Below are 23261 nucleotides of genomic sequence, written 5' to 3' on the forward strand. Positions count from 1 at the left end.
ATCTTGTTTCCTCTATGCAATAACGAAGTACAAATAGATGGGTATACACAACAATTCTATTTTCATATTTCATAATATACAATCTTACTTCTTTTATGGATACAAAAGGGGAAAAAAATGATTTCACATACAACAATTGCTCAGGGATTTTGATGGTTGGATATTTGAATTCCTTTTTTCAATTCTTTAAAGTCCTATGTTCTCCATTATTGTCTCCCAGGGAGCAACACATCTACCATACAACACATTACAAAAGAATCATTGGGTATTTCGATGTATTTGGTGCTAGGGTTTCTTGGCCTGCAGCAATTACAAAATTACTATAATAGTTAAGAGATAATTAAATAAGATTATACAGGGAAAAGAAAAGAACTACGGGAACACACATATATATGACATACCAAAAAATAAACTATGATTAAGGATCAATACTTAGAATTTGGATTAAAGATTTATACATCCAGTTCAATGTATTGGAGATTATAATGATGTCTCAGAAACTAATTTAATGCATTTTAAGCAAAAAAAAAAAAAAAGACAAACTGTATAGTGTTGATGACAATTGGTATTCCAATTTAGGAGTGACACTAGGCACTACAACATGGTCATATTCATCCACTGCATCTTGAGGAATTGATTACTATAGTCAGTTGCTACTTGCTAGCTATCATGTAGTTTGCTTTTCCTACTAAGATATGGAAAGTGAGGAAGAGTTGCAGAGAATACCTTTTTCAAATATTTCTTGTGAAGTTTCATAGCCCCACTGCAAGCTTTTTTTGCATCTATATTACCAGTTGTGTCATTCAAAATCTGAGGATAATTACATCAGAGGAGCAAAGAAGGAACTTAGTAGATACAAGAATAAATACTTAGTGCAAAGATTCCGTACACTGTCATTCAATCACAAACCATCATTATATATTATATCGCATCCAAGTGATTGCTCCATCTAATTTAATGCAACTTAGATGTGAGAAGACTAACCTTGACAACATCATCCAAGCCCCGTGCTTCTTGGAGTAGTTTTGCACTTTTATCTTTCAATACACTAGCAACAAGGAAAATAGACATAGGAAGAGGTGCTTCTGCATTTTTTGCTCCACTCTTCACAATTTCTCTCTCATACTTTCCACATTGACGTATTGACTTTGTTTTCCCTTTTGAGCCCTCAGCTTTTTCAGAAGCTGATAGAGGCATTTCATACATCAAGAACAATTCAGGATCATATTCTAGAGCCCACATCATCTGTTAAAATTTAAAGTAATTAGTAATTGATCATCATTTTACAAAGATTCCCAAGATATCCACCCCCAAAGAGAAATGAAAGGAATCATGATTCCATAAACTGTTTTCATAGAAGGGGGAAAAAACATTAACAGTGAAACAATAATGGGCTGTGAAAAAACAAAAATTGGAAATCATATCATACTGTGGGCACATCTGTTATATTAAGAAAGCAACTTAATCTTCCTTTGTTCAATAAATGTAACATTATCACAGTTCACAAAGAACAAAGAACAAAAGAAGCCAAGCATACCTCCCAAAGGTACAATGAGTCACAAAAGGAGAATTCTCGACGAAACAAAACCATTAGCATTCGAAAAGCAAACAGATAGTCACCTCCACCAAGATGTTCTGTGCTCCAAAATTAAGAGACAGCACATTAGCACTTTCTGTTTCACAAACATTAACTGAGAACTGTGCAATTAAATTTTATAGAAAAAAGAAGAGACTTATTCAACAAATTTGAATGACAATATAACAGTGATAAAAACAAATCATTTTCCATTAACATTTTCTTCCAATCATTATTTCTTAAAACAGCAATCACATAAAAAACATAATTAAGTAAAAAAATTATATCCATATTTGATCATAAATAAAATACCAAGGCATACATGCAAGAAAAATACCTAAATGTTTATGAAGTTTTGGATCAATTACTTGAGTGACTGAAGCCAGATTACTTAGTTGAGCCGCCACACCAACAGAGCTCTCGGTGCATCTAAAGTTGCCTCGCTTTACAAATTCAAGAACACAAATCATAAGAAACTGAGATGAAATTGAATGTCTGAAATACTACTAATACAAACTAGTTTCTACCAAAAAATGTGTAGCCATAAAGTGTTAACTAATCACATGGAATCCTTGTGCACCCACTTATATAAAATTTCAAGCAGCTACTGTCAATGACCAACTCACCAAAAAGTTTAAGCTGATGGGTGAAGGTTCAAGAATGGGTTTACTACATGATTTGCATCCCTAATACACCCCCAATGCACAAGATCCCATAGGACTCCAAGCTTGTGCAATGCATGGACCCATTTTATTTACTTACCATGTGTTCAAATTCAATTTTTATTCAGAAGAATGGGTGACAAGGGTCAAACTCTTAACCACTCAATCAAGGAGGTTCAAATACTATCTAAGCAACCAACTCTCTTAAAAGCTTAAGCCATTAGGTGAAGACCAAAAATGGGTTTATTACATCTCTAACATGTACAAAATTACAAATACATTATAATTCATCTCTTCCAAGTTTTATATCTGCAAACAGGAATTTCATAAATGGAAGTTCATCTTACAAATTTGGCATTGGCTGTGCAAGGAAAATAAAAATTGAAATTGGCATAATTTTGTAATAGGAGTTTCTAACCAAGTATGCACAAGAAAAGAGTAAAGCAGTGAATTTTTTACATTACAATGAATGGATTTCTGAAACAGTATAATCAAAACATCAGTGTCAAACCTTGAAGAACTTAAGCACAATTTTAACTAGCCTACAAGCACTGTGCAACTTAAGCAAGAGCTAGTATTTAAAGTTAACAGTCAAGGTGAAGCAGACTACGGTCTGTTTGGATAAACTTCTCCAAAAGCACTTCTAGGAAAAGAAAAATGAAATAAGCTTCTCCATATGCTAATATTGGCTCGTGCGTAATTTAAAAACTATCTTTCAGAGAAGCTAATATGAGAGAGCACATAAGCTAGTTTTAGTTTATGGAGAAGCTCATTTCATTTTTTCTTCTTATTTTCTTCTCCTAAAACTGTTTCTGGAGAAGTTTATCCAATAGACCCTAGGAATACATTTCCTAGAAATACCAAACAGTGCAAATTACAATACTTAATCCTCTGAAACCCAGTACACATAAGAGGAAGAAAATCCAAAAATCAAATACTAGATCCCCCCTACCCCCGGGAATATTTTCAAGAAATCTGAGTAAAAAAACGTGTTAAAAGAAATTAATAATAGACCAAAGCATAGAGATAAGATGTTTACAAGTCTGCGCATCAAACGCTCAAAGCACCAAAATGCATCTGCTTCGTCATCAAGAAGAATTATCATTGGGGAGCATATGTCACACATTCCTGCTCAGAATTGTAAAATGAAATCTGAAGCTTAGATAAGTTGCAAATGGTGGTAGCAATTATTTCATTCAAGATCACAAGAAAACATAAGTTAAATTAATATATAAAGCAGTAGGTAATATATTTATTATATTCTTTTTTCCATAAAACAATTTACTGTTTTCTTCTCTCATGGTTCAGATTTCTCTACTTGTTTTCTTTCATCAATGATAATGAATTGAGAGGTTTTAATTTGACTGACCACTTAAAACAGTTGACTAAATGCACGGAAAGGAATTGCTATGTTATTTCAAAAACCCAAATACTTGAACATAGGAAGTTACCATACATTAAATACCAATTAAATTTTCTATGAATGTTGGCCTTTCATTTAGGGTCAGGTTTGTTGAGGTGAACATTAGTGTCAACAGCTAGTCTAGTCAATATATCATAGAATAGTGCAAGCTAGTTGAATGGAATTACCACATGCGTTTCCCAGGATTTAATACAAATATCTAAATACAGTGCAGGTGTATGTCCAAAAGATGCCAAATATGTATGACCCACCTTGACCATAGCCAACGTCCTTATCTATCCAAGCATAAACAGCAAGAATATCCCATAGTTTCGACAAGTTTTCTTGCTTCTCATAAAAAACTAATGTCCTATCAGTGCGAACCACATCAAGACCTGAAATGTATTATGTGCATGAAAAGTGTCATTTGCCATGTTAATTATATAACGGCGATAGGATCTTATATTACACGAGAAAAATTTCACAAAATAATAGAGTCTGCATTCTAACCATATGCCATGCAAATCAAATTGAGTTTGTACAGCAAAGCATTTCAGGCATAATGGATATATGAAGAAAATAATTGTGAAGCAGGGTTCTGCCTAAAACTTGGACAATACATAAAAAAATAGATAGCATATAATGGCCAAAATATAATATACAGCACATTGAGAACAAATTATTCACAAACCTATTTGATGCAGAGTTAACATCCACTGGACTACTGCCTTGTCTGTCACCTTTTCTAAATTATTTGCAGCATCCATACTTGAAGGACTATTATTATGTTGTGGATGTACAGCCAATCCCTTGGCCGGACTTGTTTCTTTCAAAACCAATGGATCTTGAATAGGCTGACCATCTTCAGTAATGACAGGTGCTGTGACAAATCTACCACTTCCAACAAGAGGAAACAATTGGCGGCATTCTTCTTTCCATGTAGCATATTGCATTCTGATGGGGGAAAAAAAGTGATATTCAAGTAAGGATCTATTAGATTTGGAATTCAGAAACTGAAGTTTTATATTACAAAAAGTATTGGTATTATCCCTGTATAAAGGATGGAAGCAATTCTTGTCATATTTTTTAAGGCTTATCAAGCCTGTGTTGACATATTATACTAATTGCATTTTTATTTAAAAAGAAGACCTAGGTAACAGAGAAATGAAAACCAAAAATATCTTTAGGATGCTGTGATGATAATAAGGGTGAAAAAGAGGATTCTTATAAAAAAGAAATCATTTAAAGAGAAAACCAATAACCTTCGGCGTTGTCTTATCTGATATCTTTCCTCAAATGTACTCTTGGGATCATAGCAACCAAGTAGAAATTCCCAAACTTCTCCCTTAATTGATGGATGGACTCCCTGGTTTGAAAATTTTAATAAAGAACCCATCAACCAAAAGCTACATATAAAAACACTTGTCTATTTGCACTTGTGCACATAACAAACAAATATCTTCAATAATTTTAGGGCCATGCCACTTACCAATAATATGATCAGCATAGGTCATGCATTACTCAAGATCATGAAGAAAAAAAAATTAAATATGCAGAAACAAATTAATAGGAGAACTTTCCATGAATATCTTCACATATTTTTGTAGATTGATATGTATGCATATGTATAAATGCACAAAATTCATCTGAAAACAAAGTGTAATACATCAATTTAGTCCCTAATATTATAAGCACTGGTCAATTTCCTTCTTAAAATTTGAAAATGTCATTTTAGTCCCTAAAATTGCCAAACAATGGTTATTTTAGTCCTTAAAGTTATTAAACCATGGTCATTTTAGTCCTTAAAATTCTAACAATAAGGACTAAAATCATTTTGTTTGATAATGTTGGGAACTAAATTGACTGATACACGAAATTTCAAGGACTAATTTGTGTATTACTTGAAAAACAAAAGACATCACTCTCAAATAATATTTGCTACCATAGACTTGTGAAATCTAGATCTAAATTTAACAACAATTTCATTTTCTTTCTTATCTTTCATAGATAAAAAAAAAAGGAGTATTCTGTATTAGTTTCCTTACTATAATACTACCTATGGTCCTATTTATAAGAAACAAGTTGTAGTGTATAAATAGGACCAGAGGTAGTAATAAAGTACAATATTTTCCTACATTACATTCAATTGTTACCTTAGAATGGTAATGTAAAGCCTATGTCAAGTCTTAGAAGAGGTTTAAGTAAGAAACAACAGCAAAACAAACATTTTTTTTTTAAGAAAAAAATAACTCCTAAAAAACAGGAGCAAGTCCGAACAGGAAACTTTCCAATCAAAAGCCTGCTAAAAAGAGGAAGATGTTTCACAAGAATGCATATGAAAATATGTTGAAAAAAGAATTTCAATCTTATCTCATTCAACAATAACTTGAAATTTGCAACTGGCAGAACTAGGCCGGTTTAATTAATTTCTAATACTTGTTGTCTGTACATTCTTCAATCTCAGCCATGGTAATGGAATCTCATGCACTAAAGAGAACCAAATTAGACCCATTAAAAAAGTCCAGTCCATTCCAAGGATCAGTTCAACCATACAAACAGATACCCTTATGTTTTTCAAGCAAGCAAGAGTTCCCTGTTGCACTGACTACACCATAATGGAAAGTAGTAGAGACTAAATTCCATATTCTCAAACATATTGAACCAACATTTTAACTATAAAAAACAATTACCCCGCGGTAGATTCGGCTTAGAGTCTTGCCTATATCTAGATACCCTTCTGGAGTAAATGCAGCATGCCATTTTCTTGCACTTAGTGTTTTGCCAGCCTGGACCATATAACAAGAAGTTAAAGTAAATGAACATTATATAAGTGTTACTAGATTAAAAATTCAACTAAATGTGAAAGTTCTCAGCTGAAGGCGTACAATTTTCTTTCTTTCATTTTTTATCAAAAAACCACAACCAAAAATAATCACAAAAAAGACAAAAGCTATCATAAATTACAAAGTGTATTTTATCCATACTCAGATTTAGAACTCTTATAAGTTACTTATGTAACTGAGCAATCAAGCACTTAATAAGCAGTCCATATGCTGCGTTATTTATAACAGAAAAAAAAAAAAACAAAAATGGAAATCTTAATATAATGAGTGTTTCACTGAACTACTTGATTATATAACTCATTAAGTGCTTCTAATTCATGCAACTAATATCAGGATTATATCCACACAACTAGAGACAATCATATATAATCAATAACGTTTACATTCAATTTCACATTTATGATATGTAATTTCTGTACAATAAGTTGCCGTAAGTGAATCAAGTTTCCTTCATTAAAATTGATACTTGACATCACTGAATTTGAAATACATAACAAGCAAAAGATACCAACATCAAAGCCATTGTTGAGAACTTAGTAAAGGTCAACAATCCATCATTACCCTCATGTATGATTTTCAATTATCTAAAATCATCAGCTATCCCCCAAATGAACAATTCCAGTTTATTCACTTAGCAAGCTCAATATAGCTTAGAAAGAAAGAACAGCCATGTGTGTGTATCTTAAATCACAAAAAGCATTCACAAAACCTCAAATTCACATGCATTGCTCATAAAAGACCAACACCAATTTCCATCAACCTTCCTATTCACCAATGAACAAAGACACACATATTAAAAATAGGGAAAAATATATTAAACCCAAAAAAGGGAAGAATTTTTTTTTACCTTGATCTTAAATCGAGTAACGGGAACATCGGTGCATTCGGGGCGGATTTCATAGAAAGAATCAGCTGAAACTCCCGGATCTCTCCACATCTCAATCAACCAAACAAAAGGGAAACAGAATCAACTAAAAAGCAATGATTTTTGGTGTGAGCAATCCTTAGCAGAACGCAGGAGCTGGACCCTTTGGGAAGATCAAGCAAACCCAGAAACAAAAACTTGTCAAGTGAAGAATTCAAGGATCCAGCTCCAAAAGCTACACAGAACCAAAAAAATAACGGTTATTTATTTATTTTTTTGGATTTTATTGTATTAAATTAATAGTTAGAATGTTATGACATTGTGGGTTGGTAGTGGAGATGATGGTGTGAGAGGAACATGAAGAGGAAGGTAACAATACCCAGTCAAAAGGCTGGAATAGGAATTTAGGAACAGAAAAAGATTCTTAAATTTTCATTACCCTTTACCACACTCCCCGTTTAATGCGTAATAATAAATTTACACGAGATAATGTTTCGTTTATTTTATTTTATTTTTTTACTTTCTTTTACTGTTAATTTTTGTTTTTGATTTTGTTCTTTTGTATGTTCTTGTCTGACAAACTTTATACAACTTATATTCCCATATATGGTTGGAAAAAAAAACTAAAAGAGGAAATAATTAAAATATTAAAAAAATCATATTGTCATTTAATACTAAATTATCCTATATGATAAGCTTGACATAATGTAATCGTTTTTTACTAACAGAGATAAAATTACACTAAAAATAAAATATATTTATTAATGTATACTTATTTGTTTTTGAAAAAGAGTATTTTAGCTTATTATAACTTTAATTTTTTTAAATATACCATATAAAACATGTGTGTATATATTAATATACTCTATAAATATTTGCTGATTTATTTTTTAAAAGAAAATTTTAAAAAGTTATAATTTCATTTTTTTAAATACATTCAAAATGTAAATTGTTCAAATTTTCCTTCTTTTATAAAACGAGTACATGTGCATTAGCTAATCTCAATAAAAAAATAATATTTCTTTATTTAATAAATAAGAAAGACTAATAAGAGAATACCAAAGCAAAAATTAGATTTTTTTTCAGTTGGAATTTGTTATTCGAAATGAGAATCTCCTACCAAAAGATACACTTTTTGGTTACTTTAATGTTATGTAACTTTGCAACTTGAAATTGGTATTTTTTAGGAAGCTTTTTTCATTTTTAATAAATATTCAATTTTTATATGTATTTTTTAATAAATTTTAATGTTGTGTTAAATCTTTAATCAAATAATAATTTTATTTTTTATTCTTAATATGATAAATGAGTAGATTTTATGTATGTTTACCAATAATTTTTTTTCTACTTGTTTTTAGTTGGAATATGTAAAAAACAAACACAAAATCCATTATGAAAGACTAAACACAAGATGGTCAAACATGGAAAAATGACCAAGCAAGAAGAAAGTTGGTGTAGAACCGTGAGACTTGGTCTTGAGCACAGTCTGCTGACCAAGTTTAACGCGGAAACAGAAAGAAAAGTCAACGACAAATAAGCATATGGCATGCAGTTCACGGGTTCAGGTCATAAATTTGAACTTTATGGGATGATTTTTTCCTTGTTAAATAATAAGGTAGTTTAGATATGAGATATCCTACTCAGAACAAAATCAACAAATGCTTTTCTCTGAAATGAAATTAGTCGCACACTCCAACAACTGGCAAAAGTTTCATAATTTATATCTTTAAAAGAAACTAAAAAGTATGAAAATTGAAAAGCTACTTCAGTATATGTATGATTATAGTTAGGCAACAAACAGATTTATTTGTCTCCATTTTTACTGAGTGATCATGACTCTAGATAGATCCATCCATGAAGCGAAAAATAGCTAAGACAAAGATAAAATTTATTCTCATTTAACAAGCAGAGATACTTCCATGAGTCACATCTTGCTATTTTACCTTGTAAAGTTGAAGGGCAGGGGTAACTTTAGATTTTGACTTGCCTATCTTTACATGTTGAATTAGAGATTGTTATTTAAAAGGTTACTTTTTTTTTTCAAATGGCACATTTTTTTAGTTATCTTTTTATTTAGTTGAAAAATATTAAATTAATTATGTATATTTTAAAATATTTTTTCAATTTATTTAATACATATTTCCAAATGGTTTTTATTTTGTGCATGAAAATGACTTTACTTTAAAATATCTAATTTATTTAAAAAATAAACTTGATCAAGCATTCAACTAATGGAGTTTAAATAATTCACAAATAACTTACTTCATTTACACTCTACTTGTCAATCTCTACAACTTTGGCTAAGCATTGAAATAACATTAAATTAGATAAAATTATTATTATTATTAATATAAGTTGAATGCATTTATAATATATTGAAATAATCATTGAAATATAAATATAAATAAACTTTTAGTATTTTTTATCATGTTTTATTGAAACTATATTTATTGATTTTGTCAATTGATTAAGACTCATTATTAGATAATATATTGAAATAATCATTGAAATATAAATATAAATAAACTTTTAGTATTTTTTATCATGTTTTATTGAAACTATATTTATTGATTTTGTCAATTGATTAAGACTCATTATTAGATAACCTAACTTGCTATCATTAGTAAAATCTCACATCACGAACAAGTTTTCTTTTTTTATCTACAAAATTTAGCACAATAATATATTTTTTATTTGCAAAATTCAAACCCAGGATATTGGGTAAAATAAACAATCTGAATCCATTCCACCTGGGTTAACATTATGTTGATAGTAAACCCTCAATTTAGTAACTTAATGCATCTCACCAACTTAGTTTTCTAAATACTTTACTCACACTACTATTTCCATAAAAGATTTAAAGCATCATATTAATTTTCTAAAGATTTTGTCACTTTATTGGTCCCTTAAAAGAAGAGTTGGTTTGAGGCTTAAATTAGTAGTCAAGTTCAGGTTAAGTTTGGCAACGATGGTGTAATGTAGAAGCAGATGATTGTCATTTAGGTGACTCATGATAGAAGATTTTGATGATTCAGGTGTGGAAGAAAAAGTGGTTCTCCTAAGAACAAAGGTAGTAAGGCCGTGGACGTGAAAGGTGAAACCACATACCAACAAATGACAAGTTATTGACAAAACTAATAAAAGGGGCTGATCTGTTAGACGTTTAAAAGTTATAAGATCAAAACTAGAAGAAAAAAAATGGAGGACTAAATTAAATTAATGAATAATGTTAGATACCCAAAGTATTAATTTTGCTAAAAAAAATGTAATATATTTTGACATTTTTTTTTGCACAAAGTATTAATTTTGACATTGAAATAAGATGATCTCAGCTTTTCTTGAATTTGTATGTGCAAAAGAAATAAGATGCCTATAAGCAAAGTATAAACCGACGCACGTTCATGTGTAAAAGATTCAAAGAAATTACTCTTAACAAGGAAAGAGAACTTATGCTTTGCTCCAGAATCAAAGTAACCCAAAGAGAGGAGCGAATGTGAAAAAGTTTCAAAAGCTTCTCTGCCACAGTTCGTAAAGTTTCCATGCATCTGGTGCCTACAAAAACCCATGATGGTCTAGTTTAATGCATCACTGTATCTTCAACATTTCCAGCATTTGGTTGCAATACCCTCTTGTCCTTTCTTAGTTCCTCATTGATATTCCTCTCCAATGGCTACCATCATGTTAAGGTCTAATGAAGTAGTCCATGCCTTGGGCTTGTTCTGTATCTTGCTGATGGTGCATAAGGGTGATGCCTATGAATTTGTAGTTGGAGGCCAAAAAGGGTTGGGGTGTCCCAAGTGACCCCAATTCCAACCCTTACGATCAAGGGCACAAAAGAGCCGATTTCAAGTAGGAGACTCTCTAGGTAAGTTCTTATTTGATCCCAAGTTACCAACCGTATGAATGTCTCCATTGGTTTTAACTTTTGTCATAGGCAAGGGTAAAAAGTGGGACCCTTTTAACTAGTTCTAAACTAATTAAATGACATTTTTTAGAGAGATTTATGGAATTAATTATTTTGTTACAACATATATAGTTTTTGCGTGTACCATTGATTTGATACTGACAATATAAAAGTTTTACTGTCATTTAATAATAAATAGTATTTGATACTGACAATATAAAAGTTTTACTGTCATTATTAGAGAACGTGTTAGTTGATTCCCTTTATGAGTATTAATCCATTGGTGTCTTAGGCTCTTTCTTGAGACAATTCAGAAAAAAAAAAAAGAAAAAAAAAAACTAACTCAATAGAAAGTATTTCTTTCTCATTCTCTCTCTTTTATGGATAAAAAAACATCTTTATAGCTTTACCTAGTCGGAAGTTTAAGAAATTTTGGACCATAGTGCTACACTAATCCAAAGGATCGAAACATTGGGTTGTACCTAACACTTGCCAACACTAGAATGTTAAAACTTTGCCCCAAGTAAAATGACACAATCAATCATTTTGAATTAAAAAAATTTCCAGTTCTTCATTAGAAAGGTGGAGTTACATTTCAATTTACACTTTTGCCAATTGCAGTGTTCAATTACCCTTCTGGTCAAGACTCAGTGATTCAAGTCAGGAGCCAAGACTATGCCAGTTGCAACACTGATGGATAGTAAAAAATTCTCTGGTGGCCACACAGTCATCAAGCTCAACCAATCAGGGCCTCACAACTTCATCAGTGGAAACAAAAACAGCTGTCTCAAAAACGAGAAGCTTGTGGTGATTGTGCTGGCAGACAGGAACAACAAAAACACAAACCAAACAAGCCCTCCCTCTCCTTCGTCTCCTGCTCCTTCTCCTTCCCTTTTGACACAGTCATTAGCTCCATTACCAGCACCTTCTCAGCAACAGGTTCCACCTCCACCATCTCCAGTGGCAGCACCTCCTCAGCAAGAGGCTCCTTCTCCAGCAACAAGTAACCCCACTCCAGCTCCTGTTAGTGATCAACCTTCTCCTCCTCATAATGATGCTTCTTCAATCTTGTTCAACTTTGCTGGTTCTGTTGGAGCATTCATTGCTTCAGTTCTGGTTTTTTCTTTGAGTGGAGTGTATGATATATGAGTGGTTCAGTATATTTCTTTTTTCCACAATTTCTTTTTTTATGGAATCCTATACTTTGAGTTCAGTATTATTGAACTGGCCGTTTGGTCCAAAGTTGGTATGCTAGCTATTTGATATTTGCTTGTGAAAACTGAGAAATAAGCTGACAATATATGCACCCTTTTGTGTGCTTCTTACTTGATGATTGTAATTTGTAAGAATATATTCCATACGTTGAACTTGAAATAAATAAAACCATTTTTAATTGTAATAGAGTCAGTAAATATGGCAGATTAAGGTACTTAATTTTGCTCAATTGCTCCCTACGTACTGAAGCATATGCTGCCGAGCGTGAATTGTGATGTCATGTTCGCTACCTATTCATTCTCCACCTGAGGTGCTCTCCCCTCACCTCTTATGCAAGTAACCAAGTTTATATAATATATTAATGGAGTCAAAAGCAAGAGAAAAAAAAAATCATTAATCATCCTATATCACAGCAGCATTTTTTATCAACCATAACCAAGTGCAAAAAATTAGTGGAGGCAAAAACAGGATGCATTTATGGAGTTCCCAATCCATGTAATGATCATTTTGCTGAATCAAAAACTAAAAAAAAAAATATTTTTATACTTTATGGTGGATCTATTGATAACAATCTGCCAAAAGGCCTCCTCGCTAAATTGGATCTAGCGAAATCAAAAAAGTCCTATGCTATAATAAATTGTCAACTACTTATCAAAAATTTTTGCCAAGCTCAACTTTTTTCATTAGTCTTATAGTGTTGTGCAAAATCGCGTCCATAATTCCAGCAACCTGAAACCACAGAGATGAGTCGTCAACCATACAAATAGAGGAGACTACAAGCACTGAACCACAATATCTGAGATACAAACCGTGAAAATGCCTCCAACAATAGCACAGACATTTGTGATAAAGTGAGAAAAGGACTTCTGGTTTTCCGTTATTAAGACCTGATCATAAAAATAAACATGTAAACCAACCAAATGTTAAAAAGGAAAAGCAGAAACTTATTCAAATCTATAATCTCCATAAGCAGACCTGCATGGGGGAGAGCTCAAGATGGAACTTAGCAACAGGAATGTGTAAACTCTGTGCCACACTGCTGTGCGCTGTGTACTCATACTCCTCAACTAATTTATAATCCTTTCTAGTTATCACCTCTGTTTTAACTATCTGAAGGTAATGCTCCATCTGCAGCCACATATATCAGATAAATGTGTAAATAAATCTCCAAGCATCAGAGATGCTTGTCTTTCTGTAGTTATCGCCCCCACCTCCATGTTGAATAATTTATTATGTTGAAGGAGCTTCTAAATGGTTTTATCGCCTCCACCTCCATGTTGGTTTCTTTTCATTTGTTATACTTTTGGATGCTTCAAACAGAGATTACAGATGCATACAAGATAATAACCCAAACATAATTAGGTTCAACAAGTTCGCACATTTTAAATGGTAAAAGTAACAACGAGTTTTATTGATTTCTGTATTTTTATTGTAGAGGTCTAGAAGCATTCTGTAATGTGTCAAAATTATTTTCCAGATTATGAGTGAAGGAGCAGTGGGAAGGCCCCACTTTATCCTACAATGGTGCTGGAATGTGGTTTATAGAGGACAAAAAGGTATTATAGTCTCAAAAATGAATAGAACTTCATCAGGCCCGGGGCATTCTTGCTATCTATTACATCTTACTATGGCATATGCAGGTCAATATAATTTGTCCATTAATAATTAAACATGCTGAGCCAACCATAAAAAGTCACATTCTCATAAAAAAAAGTTACTAAGCTAGAGGTTTTTATATTAACTTACAGTAACATTTGCTCCTAAATCATGTGTATTGATAAATGATCGACCATTCAGCCTGTCATGGCTGCTACCAACGTAAGGTATCAAGCGCTTCACATCACTCATGACCCTAGGTGATACTTTCCTTCCAAAAGATAAATGGTTTATGACATGTGACATGTTCATTTGAGAAGCATCAAAGGAATGAGCATTGGATCTAGCTGAGAAGATCAAGTTTCCAGGAACCTGCAGAGAGCAAAATAGCTTATATTTCAGCATAATTTTTTTTTTAAAAAAAAAGAAAGAATATGAGGTCATATCCCCTATTCAATTTATTTCTTTTATTTTAACATTAACAACTAAAGCTTCTATTAAAAGCAAAAGAAAATTTAAAAACAAGGTAGGAACCAAATGTATCAATTATTTCCAGAGCAACTTGAATCTTAGTTCATCCTCACTGAAAACAAGAAAGCACTGGAGTTTTTCTACATTAAAGTAGAAGGTTAATTTTACCCAGACAGGAGTATACCTTCTTGACACGCACATATCCGTCAATTCTACACCCTCCTGTTGATGGTGCTGGTCTTTCTGTATTTTTCGCAACATCGGATTTATCCTCCAAAGGTAACTTCTGAGATTCTGAAGGGAGAGATGCAACTAAATTCTCCATTGTCTGCAGGGGGGATACTTCATATCAGGCATGTTTCACTCTAATGGTAAAAAAGTGATGTTCAATTACATTTAAAAGCATTGAGTAGACCCTTTTAAGTTAAACTTGATTCAAATAATGATAATTTAAACTAAATATATGTGTACCTTGACTAGGCTATCTGTGTCACGATCTCCATAATAGGACTCATGATCATGATGTCCATGGTTACTTCTGAAATAGGAAAAAGATGACTAGATATGACCAGAAATCCAAAACTTTAAAAACCCAATCACAGACCAAAGAGGTTCAATATTCTGGATGTACATAAACAATAGCTATCTAGATGTTATCATGCAGATTTCGTTGAATTGACATTACCACAGATAGAATGATTTACTGCTGCGATGTTCAAGGAGGAAAAATAACGGTAGCAGCTACAAGTTATCTTTCATTACTACTACATAGGACATCTCACATCAAAAATTCCCATATGATCTTCCTTTCAAAATTAAGCTCATGTACCTATTCCAATACTAGCATCCTTACATCCTCCCATTCTTCTGTCATTACTATTGACCTTTGAACATTATTCCCATTCTAGAAAAGATTTGAGGACCATTACCATAATTTTTAGAAGGAACAAAACCTATATAGCCTTCCCATGGAAAAATGTAATGTAATTAAGCAAATAAACAAGCATATAATACCTCAAAAATGGAAAGCAGACGAAAGCTATTCTGAAAGAAAAAAAGTCAATAAAGATCTTGTATTATTACCTAACATCACTTCCTTTACGAAAGATACGAATTGAAGGATACCCTTGTATGTGATGGCTGGATATTGAGATGAATAGCAAAAAAACCCAGGAAAAAAGTAGCAAAGTTAGCAAAAATGACAAAAGGAAATATCAAATTACAATGAAGAACATGTACTTTCAATTAAGATAATTTAATAAGTATGGTTAAAGCTCATCACCATCTTCATATTAAGTTATGCATATATCTATAAACCTATATCATAAGATTTGTTTGTAATAATCCATGATTTTGACATGATTCTAACCTCCTGGATGTAACTCCTGTATGCAATGACAGAATACATTACAAAAGAATGAATATCTTTGTTAGAATATATGAAAATATCCATTGTTATCCTGAATCCTGATCATATCTTAGATTATCCTTTATCTGGTTTCCTATTTAGTAGGATTATGATTAGTATAAATAAGGGTTAGTGCTCTAGGTTTCATGATCATATAAACACATGCAACACATCCAAATAGTTAAGAGATTATTATCCAGTCTCTTTTCTCTCAATCTCCTCTCTCTATATGTGGTTGGTAGATACAAAATGTATCTCATTTCAATTCAATGTTTAATATTTAATACATTTCAAATACTCCCATTGTTTTCTTTTTTCATCCATTTTGAAAAATCTACTCTCTTGCTTTAATTGCCTCTAAGTATTAACTAATAAGTGATGTGTGAGACCAATTGATTAAAGCACATTTTATTAATGGTAAAAATGAAAATCAAGTCCTTTTTCTAATCCCTATTCCCTACACATCATTTTGTTGCACTTTGTCCACATTCACAAAACTCAAACTCTAGGAGAACAAAATGCTGGGTGACAAGGAACTTATCCCCTGTTTCTTTCCAATTTTTTTTCCACCAAAAAGTTTAACTCTAGTAATTTTTTTTCACCAATCCATCAGCATGATTGTGTTTATAACTATCTTATCTCTGTACTTTCATCCAAGGTAAAAACTTTCAAGATAGTCCATATATGACTCAGTAAAATTGTAAAGGATAGAAAAACTTAAATTGTCTATAAATAAATACAACAGAAAGTTATTCACCCAAAAAAAACAATACAACAGAAAGATCAAGGAGATAACTAAATCAGCTACAAGTAAGAAACTGAATTCTTAAAAAAGGGGAACCTCCGGCACAAGTCTCCATCTTCAGTGCAATCTACCCTCCCCAAAATAATACGACCATCCATTTCCGGATCATATCTACATAAAAATGCAATTGTACAAATAAGACATCAAATTAGTATAGTGATGCTAAGATAATTACCAATTAAACAAAGGAGATGACACGGTAAACTTTCTAAAGTGCAATTTCTAGGAATGAGACAAGCACAGTAAAAATTAAAGTACCTCTCTTTAATAATTTTAGCTGCCTTCTCCCATGATGGTTTCTGAAAGGAAAGAGATGGAAGTGTCACATAAAAACCTTCAAACATTAAGCAGAAGACCTTCTACATGATTTCTTTAACCAGGATTAAGTAATTCATCAATCATCTTATATGGCAGATGATTTGCACTATGTAGCACTTACACACTTTGATTGCCAAATCATTTCAAAGCTTTTGCATCATGAAGTGGGATTAGTCACTATTAAAGTGTATTTGTTGATGAGGTTGCATTGAACTAAGCATTCAAATTAGCCTTTACCCCTACTGAATTGTTTCTGCCTAAGGGAACGCTTGTTTCTTAAGGAATATAAATTTATTGATAATAGACAACAATAAAGACATCAGGAACACCTTATTTGTTGAAGTGATGAGAAAACAAGAAATGAAGATAAAATAATTACCAAGCGTTGACTCCAGTAACACCAAGGAGCATAAAAATTAACAACTGTAATTGGAAACCTGCAAAAAGGTTATCCAAAATGGGTTAATGATACAAAAATATTGTGCAGTCTGAGACAGAAAAGAAAAAAAACTATTCAACTCTCAAATAACTGAAACTCAAAAAAACAACAAATGAATGAATTACATGATTAACCCACTTACTGATGAGCATATTTATCAAAATTTTGTGTTTTGAGTACAACAGAACCTTCAACAGATTCTTCATTTACTTCATTATCATGCTTAATGCTGTTAGCAGCTGGTTCTGAATGGAATTCAGCACCAGTAGGTCTTAAATTTGAATCAATAGAAAACTTGCGAACTGTTTTTGTTAGATTCAGCCTGTTCTGAAAACAAGAGGTCACAAATTAAGGACAAGGATGAAATATCAACAAACCAAAGATAAAAATGTATTATAGCACAGGAAATAATAAGGTTCATAAAAAGATGGATTTCATTTAGAACATAAAGAATAGTGCCAAAAGAAGCACTAAATCTATGTCAAGTACTTTTTATGTTTCAGTGCCCTGGCTTCACACTTAACGGGCAAATATGGCATATAAAATTTTGAAAGTCTAACAATGAATAAATATTCTGAAGGTTAAAGGTATCTTTATAAAATAAAAATGGAATTTCTAGAAGAACCAATAAAAAACATTTTCTAGTGGTTAATTACAGGTTGTTTAGGCCTGGGTTCACAAAATTATAAAAAGCGCCTTCAATGAATAGTATCCTCATTTTTAGCTAATACTTGGTTACTCAATTGTAATGAATATTTTCATTGATACATTGGTATTAGAGCTAACAAACTAACATTTTATGACCTTATTACATTAACCAAATGGAAATAATAAATAAAAGGAGATATTAATGGTTTTTGCTCTGTCTTAAAGATAGTTTAACTACACTATGGTCAACTTGGAATATGACACATTTAACTTATTAAAAACTAAAGTAAAATTTCTTAAACCAGAAGCATAAATCATTTTTGCAAGAGATGATCAAATGGAATAATAGAAACTTACTGTGCCCAGCACATCACTCACATCAACTGCTGCAAACTCACAGGAGAGGGCAGGAAAACTACAATATAAATTGGAGCCATCAGCAGGAAACAATTAATAAAGAAAAGGAGAGTTCATAAGTAGCCATTATATTAAATTGAACAAGGAATATAAACTCTGAGAAAAATCACGAGACATAACAAACAAAATTATCACCATGGATTTCATGTCAATTTCACAGACCATCACAATGTATCAAACATATATATATATATATATATATATATATATATATAAAATTCCAGTTTGAAAAGGAGCTCGAAAGGAAGAAATAAGTGCACTATATGAACATCATTGATCCAGAAATTGAAAAGTTTTAACCTCTTCCTTGAAGGAAATAATTTCTGTCCAATAAGAAGTCAAATTACAAACCATTTTCTTCAACAAATTAACCAATATTTTGATGAACAAGTTATCAAACCCCTAAGAATTAGATTCTCTAATGGAGAGTTGCACATTCTTGATAACAAGTGATGGTATACAAATATTATGCAACCCAAGTTCTATGCTGTATACCAAGCCCAGGTGGAGAAAACCATGCAGCTACCAATATTTTGCATATTCAAAGATATCAAATGCCTATTTAGCCTTCTACCTGATATTAAAATCTATACGTAAATAGTCCCCATCAGAACTCTTGTCAACAATCACTTGTGTAGAGGTGGTGACAGACAGATAACTATTAAGCTCCTGCAACACAGTTGCATGATATAAGTCAATATGAATTTTGATAACCAAATCTAAGATAAAATTTGTCAAAACCAAATTGAGGCATGAGACCTAATATCAATCCAGAACACATGCATGAAGGCTTCACATGCCATAAACATAAATATTAGTGGTAAAAGCTACAGACCATTCCAAATAAAAATATCATGGCGAGAGCTGCTACTATGGATAGCCCTGCTCCGGATAATGATGCCTCAGTTAAATCTCTAGGGATTTTTCTGTAGACAGAAGAAACAGGTAAACACATATCTATTTGCAAAGGGATAACGTCACATGCATTCACAAATCCACTCCTATATATTTTGAGTCCTTAAACTTGAGTGATTTAATTCCTTATTCGACTCTCCCTCAGAATAACATATGCCATTCTTGCCTGTTTGGTTTCAGAAAACATTTTGCTTTCATTTCTTGTTTTAAGTTTTCATAAATAGTTTTTTTTGGAAGGCAAGTTTTCATAAATAGTTACAAAAATATCATTTTGTTTTCACTTTATTTCTTGTTGCCAAAGATTTACATAAAAAAGTTATTATTAAGAGGTGCGTTTTTTGCCATCATTTTTTGCATATAGACACTGATTAAATAGTAAATACCGCATCATTGCTCTCTTATGCTGCACATTTCTCTCAAATCATTCTCCACAGAACATAAAAATAAATGCAAAACCATTTAATCCAATCGCAAGGTTTTAAAAGACAGCCCACGATAGTGTTTTCAGCTGCAACTTCAAGGTCTCTGGACTCTGGAGTGTCCGACCGTAATACGGCCGCAATTGTGGCCACATTGGCCGCAGTTATTTGCAATTTTCCACAATATCAAGGAATGCGACGAAACCGCGACTGCGACCATTTTTTAAAATCTCGATTAAATGCATAATAGCATCAAAGCGAAATGAATTACAGACCAAGACACACAGTCGCAGGCTACGAAAGCCTCATATATAGGAACGACTGTTCAAATAACAGAGACGGTAATTATTATCTGAAGCAATCGGTAAAAAAAAAATTGTGATCAAATTGACGGAAGCACCGGCATTGCAACTGAAGATTCGCACGCAAACATACAATTCGCTGCATTGGCATTGATAGATAGAACAAAGCTGATCCAAAAAGCGTGAAATGCACGAATTTGGAAGGGGGAAAAACATAGAAACGCGTGATGAGAGGGAGATACTAACCTGTAAAAATCGACGGATTTGATTTTGCTTGAGGAAATCATGGTTGCAAGAAAGTGGAATGAATTTCACGTGAAAAATGGAAAAGGAAAGGAGAATTTTGAGAAAGCTCAAAGCCCAAAGGGGTTGAGATTTGAGAATTGAGAGTGTAATGATGGTAATAGATCGAAGGAGGAGAAGGAGAAGGAGAAGGAGCTTTTCTTCAACTGTTAGCTTTTCCGTTGTGAGTTTTTCGTTCAATACTAACTAAAACTCCGCGCTCTGGTGTCACTCTCACTCGGTTATGCGCCAATATTATTATTATTATTATTATTACTATTATATTTTTTTAATTTTTTATATCTCTGTATCTGTAGAGCCAATTTTTTGTCTAAAAAAGCAAGAAAATAAACAATAAGAAATTATAATGTATGTCGTATAGTTTAAGGGTTGCAATAAAAAATATTATTAAACCCTTAAATTTTATAATAATATATTCATACTTTTTTATCAACTGCCTAAAAAATATTCATAAAAACCATTTGAGGAGTACAAGTAGTAATAATGTATTCATACTTTATATATAAAATGTACTAATATATTATTCTAACTTAATTTATAAGAGAAATTTGTTACAAAACTATAGTATTTGATTTGTTAAAATATTTCTAAGGATGTTGGAATGCATTAAAAGGTAATGTATTTCCTCTAAAAAAACTGAAAATATACTAATATGATTACACACATCCATGTCTATACACTTAATAAAATAAAATAAAAAGGAGTTGAACAATATTTGATATATCGGCCTATCGAACGATATTCTATTTAGCTATATGCAAATTCTCTTTTAAACTAACATATGAGGTAGGATTTATCCCCTCAGTTAAAATTGATGAGCCATGTTGGATTAGAGAATTTCAAGGAGAGTAGCAACAGCAAAATCATCCTGGAAGAGCTAGATCTAATAAATCAAATGTGGATGATGAACAACATTCAAACCATGGCTGCAAGACAATAGCTTCCCTTCAACATAATAAAAGAATCCTATGAAAGATGTTATGGAGTAATGATCTCTTCTCAAGAATGATTGTCATCAGAATCAAAATCATCACTAAAGGAAAACTAACTCCTAATTGGAAAGCCACATATTGTCTGGTTAGAAAGGTCTGGAGACACTGCAAAACAAAGGAAGTTTCAAGGTACTGCAATACAACCAATCTTAGGAGATTCTATAGATAATGTTAATTGAAATTACACACATATATATATATATATATATATGGAGCATAAAATCAATGGCACTAAGTACACACATTATTTTTGTATTGTTACACTTTGCATTCTCATAATGACTTGGATGTTAAAGTGTTTTTGTAGATACCTCCTTTCTTCCACTGTCATCTTGGAACAACACTCAAACACTTCTCTTCACAACTATATCATAACAAATTCATTCTCATGAAAAATGATTCATGTCTTACGGAAGGCATGGGTGTAATGGATAATATACGTAAAAACAGGGTATTTTATTGGATTTTAGCGACTTTTATTCTTGAGTTAAAAAATTGCATATAGCCTAGTTTTTAAATCATAAAAATATTTGCCTAAAAAAATCGTAAAAAACCCTATACAAAGGCAATTAGGCATGATAAATTTCTAATAATATCATTTAAATTAAGAGATGGGCTAATTATGTTGAGAGTTCACAGAAGGGTGTTGCTAGGTGTAACCAGCAGTATTGCTGGTGCACCTAGCATTTCCCCTTTTTTCCAATTTTACCCTTCACGCTTTTTCTGTAAGATCTTACGGAAGAAGCTCCTTGCGTAACATTCTTACGAAAGACCATATTTCGTAACAATGTTACAAAAGATATTCTTCTAAACTTTTACGAAAGAAGTTCTTCCGTAAGATCTTACGGAAGAACCTGTGACTTTCAGGTTATTCGTACAACGCGCTCTAACCAACTGAGCTAATGAACCAATTACGTTACAAAATAAATAATGTTGCTATACATAACACTAAAATTTCTAATGTATATTTAATGCGTATGTAAATTTAAATAATAAATTTTATCACAATTAATTTTGATATAAATCATACAAATTATTTAATCCGTATATTTTTTTTAAAATAAAAAATATTTACTATTACAAAATTTAATATATATTAAATTTTGTAATAATAAAAAAAATTAATGCACAAATGAGTAATTTAACATATTAATAATTAAAAAAAATAAAACTTTAAGGAATTAAAAAAAACCAAAGTTAATTTTTTTTGTTACTAATTTGGTAATCCAAAAAAAAGTATTTCAAATTAAGCAATTCAAAATTAGGCTTACTTAATTATGGATTACTAGATTTGTATCATTTCCATCAATGTTCCAGATTGAGTAATCTAGAATTTTGATTTTCCAGATTACTCAATCTAAAATCTTGTTAGAATCATTACGGATTTGGTAATCTATAATTAGGTTACCTGATTATCTATCTATTATGGCTTACATTCTTCGAGCACTAATCATAAGCCAAACAAATGTCAAAAAAGAAGCAAAAACCTACTTCAAAGGTGTGACAACATAAGGGAAAGGGAAAGGTGCTTAGGTTCAAAGCAATGGAGAGGGAAACAGGTGATGGGGTTCAACACAGGGAAATGGGTGTTTAGTAAGTGAAATAGACAAAGAAGGACATATTTGTCCATTTACTTACTTTAAAGTTTCCTATGAGTTCAAGGAAGCAAAATATGAGGTACATGAAGCAATTACCTCTATTCATGCATCGAGTTTCTTTTCCACTTCAACTGAAATTAATAAATGGGCTAATTATTCCAGT

General features: G+C 31.9%; 2 protein-coding genes and 1 pseudogene across 3 annotated transcripts; 1 reads left to right on the forward strand and 2 right to left on the reverse strand.

The window, feature by feature from the left end:
• Positions 1–40: 40 nt before the first annotated feature.
• Positions 41–7751, reverse strand: LOC100805808 (rab GTPase-activating protein 22). The gene is made up of 11 exons (XM_006594748.4): positions 7331–7751; positions 6331–6426; positions 4903–5006; positions 4332–4594; positions 3913–4035; positions 3278–3366; positions 1914–2019; positions 1538–1635; positions 985–1245; positions 727–810; positions 41–300 (listed from the first exon to the last, which is right to left on the reverse strand). Exons 1-11 carry the CDS (start codon positions 7418–7420, stop codon positions 286–288), a joined length of 1329 nt encoding a protein of 442 aa, XP_006594811.1. The 5' UTR covers positions 7421–7751; the 3' UTR covers positions 41–285.
• Positions 7752–10792: 3041 nt separating this feature from the next.
• On the forward strand, positions 10793–12651 carry LOC100787250 (early nodulin-like protein 3; annotated as a pseudogene).
• Positions 12652–12781: 130 nt separating this feature from the next.
• On the reverse strand, positions 12782–20703 carry LOC100806869 (protein disulfide-isomerase 5-4). 2 transcript variants are annotated; one of them, XM_003543250.5, is made up of 15 exons: positions 20452–20703; positions 19405–19495; positions 19144–19238; positions 18510–18567; positions 17647–17831; positions 17445–17502; positions 17006–17046; positions 16784–16858; positions 15618–15674; positions 15006–15072; positions 14719–14862; positions 14214–14435; positions 13443–13595; positions 13277–13354; positions 12782–13196 (listed from the first exon to the last, which is right to left on the reverse strand). In XM_003543250.5, the coding sequence occupies exons 1-15, from the start codon at positions 20490–20492 to the stop codon at positions 13119–13121; spliced, it is 1443 nt and encodes a 480-aa protein (XP_003543298.1). In that variant the 5' UTR covers positions 20493–20703; the 3' UTR covers positions 12782–13118. The 2 variants fall into 2 exon arrangements, with proteins under 2 accessions (XP_003543298.1, XP_040864361.1); XM_041008427.1 differs by lacking the exon at positions 19405–19495 and having other exon boundaries at positions 20452–20689.
• Positions 20704–23261: the final 2558 nt, after the last annotated feature.

The sequence above is a fragment of the Glycine max genome, chromosome 13 (assembly GCF_000004515.6).
Source record: "Glycine max cultivar Williams 82 chromosome 13, Glycine_max_v4.0, whole genome shotgun sequence".
In the NCBI taxonomy this organism is placed as follows: Eukaryota; Viridiplantae; Streptophyta; class Magnoliopsida; order Fabales; family Fabaceae; genus Glycine; species Glycine max.